The sequence below is a fragment of the Salmo trutta genome, chromosome 12 (genome assembly GCF_901001165.1).
Source record: "Salmo trutta chromosome 12, fSalTru1.1, whole genome shotgun sequence".
Taxonomy (NCBI): domain Eukaryota; kingdom Metazoa; phylum Chordata; class Actinopteri; order Salmoniformes; family Salmonidae; genus Salmo; species Salmo trutta.
Window position 1 is genome coordinate 86,451,286 of NC_042968.1, and position 7,963 is coordinate 86,459,248.

General features: G+C 44.7%; 1 protein-coding gene across 1 annotated transcript in view; it reads left to right on the forward strand.

Moving 5' to 3' along the window:
* The window catches only part of caln2 (calneuron 2), a 73,645-nt gene extending 66,159 nt beyond the window's left edge, over positions 1 to 7,486 (forward strand). The window contains exons 5-6 of the mRNA XM_029770230.1: positions 1,570 to 1,720; positions 4,704 to 7,486. Coding sequence (XP_029626090.1) covers positions 1,570 to 1,720; positions 4,704 to 4,831 — 279 coding nt within the window. The 3' untranslated portion in view covers positions 4,832 to 7,486. The remainder of the gene's footprint in view (positions 1 to 1,569; positions 1,721 to 4,703) is intronic.
* The last annotated feature ends 477 nt before the right edge of the window (positions 7,487 to 7,963 follow it).

Sequence of the window (7,963 nt, forward strand, 5' to 3'; positions counted from 1 at the left end):
AGGTATACCTGCTACTCTCCTCTCCTTCACTCTACAGGTATACCTGTTACTCTCCTCTCCTTCACTCTACAGGTATACCTGCTACTCTCCTCTCCTTCACTCTACAGGTATACCTGTTACTCTCCTCTCCTTCACTCTACAGGTATACCTGCTACTCTCCTCTCCTTCACTCCACAGGTATACCTGCTACTCTCCCCTCCTTCACTCTACAGGTATACCTGCTACTCTCCTCTCCTTCACTCTACAGGTATACCTTTTACTCTCCTCTCCATCACTCCACAGGTATACCTGTTACTCTCCTCTCCTTCACTCCACAGGTATACCTGCTACTCTCCTCTCCTTCACTCTACAGGTATACCTGTTACTCTCCTCTCCTTCACTCTACAGGTATACCTGCTACTCTCCTCTCCTTCACTCTACAGGTATACCTGCTACTCTCCTCTCCTTCACTCTACAGGTATACCTGCTACTCTCCTCTCCTTCACTCTACAGGTATACCTGTTACTCTCCTCTCCTTCACTCTACAGGTATACCTGCTACTCTCCCCTCCTTCACTCTACAGGTATACCTGCTACTCTCCTCTCCTTCACTCTACAGGTATACCTGCTACTCTCCTCTCCTTCACTCTACAGGTATACCTGTTACTCTCCTCTCCTTCACTCTACAGGTATACCTGCTACTCTCCTCTCCTTCACTCTACAGGTATACCTGCTACTCTCCTCTCCTTCACTCTACAGGTATACCTGCTACTCTCCCCTCCTTCACTCTACAGGTATACCTGCTACTCTCCTCTCCTTCACTCTACAGGTATACCTGCTACTCTCCTCTCCTTCACTCTACAGGTATACCTGCTACTCTCCTCTCCTTCACTCTACAGGTATACCTGCTACTCTCCTCTCCTTCACTCTACAGGTATACCTGCTACTCTCCTCTCCATCACTCCACAGGTATACCTGTTACTCTCCTCTCCTTCACTCTACAGGTATACCTGCTACTCTCCTCTCCTTCACTCTACAGGTATACCTGCTACTCTCCTCTCCTTCACTCTACAGGTATACCTGCTACTCTCCTCTCCTTCACTCTACAGGTATACCTGCTACTCTCCTCTCCATCAGGTCATTCTGTCCACAGTGGCAGGGGAACAAAGAGTTCTTTCTCTCTCTTTCTTTCTCGCTCTCTTTTTTTCTCTCACTCACTCACTCCATCCCTCTCTTTTTCTCTCTCTCTCCTACTCCCTGTCTTTCTTTCTATCTCTCTCCTTTTTCCCCTCTTTCCGTATTAGGAAGGGAGGGAGGGAGGGTGGGAGGGGCAGACGCAGAGTAGAACACTCCAAAAAGTCAAATGAATTATACATTTAGAAATGAAAACCTCAGAGACCTCAGACTGACTTTTGATTGGAATGAGACCTGCTCCGCTCAGAGCATCATAAATCACTTTCACACACACACACGCCCGCACACAAACACACACACACATATACACACACACACATAAATGAGAAAAAAAACATTTATATGATTTGACCTTGGTGTGTATCTGCATCTGTGTGCGTATGTCTTGCCCCTGCAGTTTGACATGCAGCAGATGTCCCTGGACGAGCTGAAGCAGGTTCTGTTTCACGCATTCCGAGACCACCTGACGATGAAGGACATCGAGAACATCATCATCAACGAAGAGGAGAGCCTCAACGAGACAGGGAACTGCCCCGAGTACGAGGGAGGTGAGAGAGGGAGTGTGGGAGGTTGGGGTGACAGAGAGCAGGGTAGAGAGAGATGGAGAGAGAGAGACACACAGAGAAAGACACAGAGAGAGACACAGAGAGAGATAATACTAAAAGAGAGAGATGGTAGAGAAAGAAATGGAGAGAGAGAGAGACAAAGAGTTTAGTATTTAGTATTTTATTGGGATCCCCGATTAGCCCCTACTCTTCCTGGGGTCCAAACAGGAAACAAAACAACAAATAAATAATATATAATATAATATAATATACATAATATACATATTATACATAATATACGTAATATACATAATACTACATAATATACATAGTACTACATAATACTACATAATATACATAATACTACATAATACTACATAATACTACATAATATACATAATACTACATAGTACTACATAATATACATAATACTACATAATAATTAGAATCCCTGATCCAACTAGGAGACAAATCTGCCGATGTGCCCTTGAGCAAGGAACTTAACTGTAGTTCGTCTTGTCACTCTGGATAAGATAAATGACTAAAATGTAAATGTAGAGAGCGAGATGAAGAGATTCCAGTAAATGAGCGAAGGAGAGAAGAGGAGGGTCTGGGAGAGAAGATAATGGAAGTGAAACAGGAGTGGAGTGAAGAGGGGAAGGGAGAGAGAGAAGAAACCAAAAGTGAGATTGGAAGCTAAACCAAAGATTATCTTCCTCTCCTTCTGCCCTCTCCCTCAATCCTTCCTATGTCTCTCCTCCCTTCCTCTTATGTCTCTATCCACCTACCCTTTCTTCTTGCTTCTCTTTCTCCGACCCAGTCCATCCAACTCCATTAGACACATCTGTGTGTGTCTGACTTACTGTCTGTGTGTGTGTCTGGGTTACTGTCTGGGTTACTGTCTGGGTTACTGTCTCTGTGTGTGTCTGGGTTACTGTCTGTGTGTGTGTCTGGGTTACTGTCTGTGTGTGTGTCTTGGTTACTGTCTCTGTGTGTGTCTGGGTTACTGTCTGTGTGTGTGTCTGGGTTACTGTCTGGGTTACTGTCTCTGTGTGTGTCTGGGTTACTGTCTCTGTGTGTGTCTGGGTTACTGTCTGTGTGTGTGTCTGGGTTACTGTCTGGGTTACTGTCTCTGTGTGTGTCTGGGTTACTGTCTCTGTGTGTGTCTGGGTTACTGTCTCTGTGTGTGTCTGGGTTACTGTCTGTGTGTGTGTCTGGGTTACTGTCTGGGTTACTGTCTCTGTGTGTGTCTGGGTTACTGTCTCTGTGTGTGTCTGGGTTACTGTCTCTGTGTGTGTCTGGGTTACTGTCTCTGTGTGTGTCTGGGTTACTGTCTGTGTGTGTCTGGGTTACTGTCTCTGTGTGTGTCTGGGCTACTGTCTCTGTGTGTGTCTGGGTTACTGTCTGTGTGTGTGTCTGGGTTACTGTCTCTGTGTGTGTCTGGGCTACTGTCTCTGTGTGTGTCTGGGTTACTGTCTGTGTGTGTCTGGGTTACTGTCTGTGTGTGTGTCTGGGTTACTGTCTGGGTTACTGTCTCTGTGTGTGTCTGGGTTACTGTCTGTGTGTGTGTCTGGGTTACTGTCTCTGTGTGTGTCTGGGCTGCTCCAGGCTGATGTCTGGGCTGCTCCAGGTTGATGTCTGGGCTGCTCCAGGCTGTGTGTCTGGGCTGCTCCAGGCTGATGTCTGGGCTGCTTCAGGCTGTGTGTCTGGGCTGCTTCAGGCTCTGTGTCTGGGCTGCTCCAGGCTGATGTCTCGGCTGCTCCAGCCTGATGTCTGAGCTGCTCCAGGCTGATGTCTGTGCTGCTCCAGGCTGATGTCTGGGCTGCTCCAGGCTCTGTGTCTGGGCTGCTCCAGGCTGATGTCTGGGCTGCTTCAGGCTGTGTGTCTGGGCTGCTTCAGGCTCTGTGTCTGGGCTGCTCCAGGCTGATGTCTCGGCTGCTCCAGCCTGATGTCTGAGCTGCTCCAGGCTGATGTCTGTGCTGCTCCAGGCTGATGTCTGGGCTGCTCCAGGCTGATGTCTGGGCTGCTCCAGGCTGATGTCTGAGCTGCTCCAGGTTGATGTCTGTGCTGCTCCAGGCTGATGTCTGGGCTGCTCCAGGCTGTGTGTCTGGGCTGCTTCAGGCTCAGTGTCTGGGCTGCTTCAGGCTGATGTCTCTGGGCTGCTCCAGCCTGTTGTCTGGGCTGTTTCAGGCTGGTCTCTGGGCTGCTCCAGACTGGTGTCTGGGCTGCTCCAGGCTGTGTTTCTGGGCTGCTCCAGGCTGTGTGTCTGGGCTGCTCCAGGCTGTGTTTCTGGGCTGCTCCAGGCTGTGTTTCTGGTCTGCTCCAGGCTGTGTTTCTGGGCTGCTCCAGGCTCTGTGTCTGGGTTGCTCCAGGCTCTGTGTCTGGGCTGCTTCAGGCTGTGTGTCTGGGCTGCTTCATGCTGTGTGTCTGGGCTGTTTCATGCTGTGTTTCTGGGCTGCTTCAGGCTCTGTGTCTGGGCTGCTCCAGGCTCTGTGTCTGGGCTGCTTCAGGCTCTGTGTCTGGGCTGCTTCAGGCTGTGTGTCTGGGCTGCTTCATGCTGTGTTTCTGGGCTGCTTCAGGCTCTGTGTCTGGGTTGCTCGAGGCTGATGTCTGGGCTGCTCCAGGCTGGTGTCTGGGTTGTTGGTGATGTTTGTGATGTTAACAAACATAGACAAAGGCACTACCTATTGTTCATGTTTTCAGTTGCATGACTCTTTTTTCCCAAAGAAAATGTCTCTGGAAAAGGAAAGAGGAGAGCAGACGTACAGCGTCATCCTCTTTAGTCTTTGGTTTTCAGTTATGTTTTCTCTGGGGGAACTCAGTGCAGAAAGTTCATTTGACCAGTTTGTGATGTTACCAGCATGGGGAATGGAAGGGGAGGCATAATATGAAATTATCATAATTTGATGTAATAAATGACTTAAGTTATACTTCTATTTTTCTCCTCTTCCCCTCCTCGTCTTCTCTCCTCTCTTCTCTTTTTCAGTCCATCCTAAGAAGAAGAACAGACAGACATGCGTGAGGAAGAGTCTGATCTGCGCCTTCGCCATGGCCTTCATCATCAGCGTCATGCTCATCGCGGCCAATCAGATGCTGCGGAACGGCATGGAGTAAGCCAATCACACTGTGAGCCTGGGGAGTGGGCCTTACAGTTATATGACCTCACTTCCTCTCTCTGCAGCAAAAACAGGAAGACAGACCAGCCAGAACCCAAACACCTCTGTGAAGGACAACTATCTGTTATTTTAATGAAGTTTGTTTTGATTTATATCATGAACAGTAAACAGACAAGAGAGTGCAAGTACTGAAGGATGCACACGGAAAATGTCATTTTCAGTGGAAAAAAGACAAATCAAATAAATGCCACTAGGAGGACTTGATGAACAGACTGGACATGATACAAAGCAATCTTTTATATTTTGTGGGCATAAAGGGATTCCTTTCATTTCTGTATCAGAGAAGGCCACCCCTTTAAGAATGATTTTCTAACCACCCCTTTAAAATAAATGTTTTTTTTTTTTTTACCTCCTATTTAAAAGATCAATTGTCTAATCAAAAGCAATCTATTGAACGTGCATCAGGTGCTTTGAGCCATTCCTCATTTTTAACTGAACTTTTGGTTCTGGGTTTACTTCAGGAGGGCAACATTACCTGACTGGCGCTTCTGCTGTTTAATGTTTTAAACTGTATCTAAACGTGTTAATCTGTTCTTTTTATTATTATTCTACTACTATCTTATATTTACATTTTATAGTCACTCACCTGTGGACATTATACCAATGTATTTTTACACTGTAACAGAGATGGTTCGCGACTTGAGGACAAACTTGTGTTAGCTCCCAGAACAAACCCCTAGGCTTTAGCTCAGCTGACTTCCATAGTCTTAAATCACATAGACATCATTCTACACCTGACATTCCCTCCCTCACAATGTTCCTACGGTATAGTCGACTGTCTGTCTGTCTGTATGTCTGTCTGTATGCACTGCATGTGACTCAGTGGATATTTAAAGGCACTGTATGTATGTACAGTATTTACCGTATGTTGTGTCACTCTACGTGTCCATAGGGCGGTGTTCTGTGTATGATCAACTGTCCTCAAAGGCTTGGAACATGAAACACCTGGCCTTCTTGGTCCATGAATAATAAGGTTGTGGTCTGAAATGTCTTTGACCAGGCCATGTAAGATTGCTTTTCATTCCAGAAAGTTGTTGTTTTCCCCCCTCAGCCCATGTTCACTCGCCTTCACAGATCTGACTGGATGGATGAAAGCAACATGGTGGAAAGTCCACCTCCTATCCAATCTGTCTGGATGGATGAAAGCAACATGGTGGAATCTCCAGCACTTATCCAATCTGAAGGCTTGTTTTCTTGACACCTACTGTACCAGGGCCCATATTCACAAAGCATCTCAGAGTATGAAGGCTGATCGAGGATCAGTTTTCCCTTTTAAATCATATTCATTAAGACTATATAGACAGGGAGGGGGTGCTGATCCTAGACTGAATACGGGCCCAGTCAGATGTCTTAGATCTGTGAGACGGACTAGGGGAGTGAACGAGCTAGGGCAGAGGAAGAGAAGCAACCTTTTATGATGAACTACACGCTCAGACCTGGACAGATCAAATATTTATACTAAAATATATATTCCATTACCTCTACATCAATATGCATGTAGTTGCTATTTTAGTATTCCTTTCCTTTGGAGGATGAAGGTTAAAATCAATTCAACCTTTCCTATGGCCTTGATTTTAAATGTGTGTACTGTGTGTATGGACTACTGTTACATTTCACTTTCAGATTTATACTGAATTCTCTATTTATTCCAGCTATTAATCAAATCAGAATGCAGAGGGGAATATTTGGTCATAAATATGCAAATACAAGGTCACATGGCCATAATCACCACCTAGCTGTTTCCATCTCTTTTACACTGCTTGTCATAGGACTGCATGACTCACTGAGGCCTGGGGCCACATGTATCAAGCATCTCTGAGTAGGAGAGGCTGATCTATGGACAGGATGGAGCTGATCAGTACTGCTACTTTCAAATACATACTGTTCTTCACACAGTAACGTGTTCAAGTCAAAGTGTATTCGTTTGCAGAGGTCTTTCATTGTTGAAATGTTTTCACTCTCAATACCACATGTTTAGGCTACTATAATGTATAGATATTTTTGGCCATGTAGTGTAGTTCTTCACACTCAAAATCATCTTGCTGTCTCAGATATCTAAATATATTTATATGTGATTGCAAAGGAACATTCTGGCCCATTGGTACATTAGTCTATTATTGTTATAAGCCATTATGGTCCCTGACACCAGCATCTAATCGTAATGTGTATCTATATTAGTCATAGTTTTAATATTGTAAATGTTTCTGTCATATCTTTTCCAACCTGGTAAAGGGGATGTACTTGGGCTAAGAGAGAGCGTCTATAACCAGCACTGGTGGTTTGGAGACCTGTGATTTTGCGATCAGTGGAGGCTGGTGGGGGGAAATATAGAAGGACAGGCTCATTTTAATGTCTGAAATGGAACAGAGACAAACATTCGATTTGCATATGTTTGATGTGTTTGATACCGTTACATTTATTCCATTCAAGCCATTACAATGAGCCCATCCTCCTACAGCTCCTCCCACCAGCCTCCATTGTTTGAGATTATATAAATGCCAATATGTTTATGGAGAAATCTAAAAAGAAAGAAAAATAGCAATATTAATGATGGTAACATACAAATAAAGATATGTAGTCTGTACAAACATAATCAACCTGTGGTTATGCAATAAAATCTTTTTTTATATATAGAAACAAAAAACAGTTCTGTTTTTCTAGTGAATGAATAGACCACTTCCCAATAGTCTTGTTTTACGTGTATACCTTTCATAACTTGGCCACTGGGTGGCAGCAGTGAGCTGCATCTTACAGCGCTATAGATAAATGAACCATTCTACTGTACCTGTTTTAAGCCGCGTTTACACGTTGCACTAACATGTGAGTTTAGTGATCTGATCAATATGATTCAATTATTTTCTAATCAAAGTTTCCCAAGTCTACATGTTGTATTAAAATAGCTGTGTTTACACAGCCAGACCAATTCAGATCTATTTTTGACTAATTAGTATTTTGACCAATCAGATCAGTTCTGAAAAAGATCTGATGTGATTGGGCAAAAGACCAATTAGTAGAAAAAATATCAGAACTGGGCTGCCTGTGTAAAAGCAGTTTGCAATTTATTTGACAG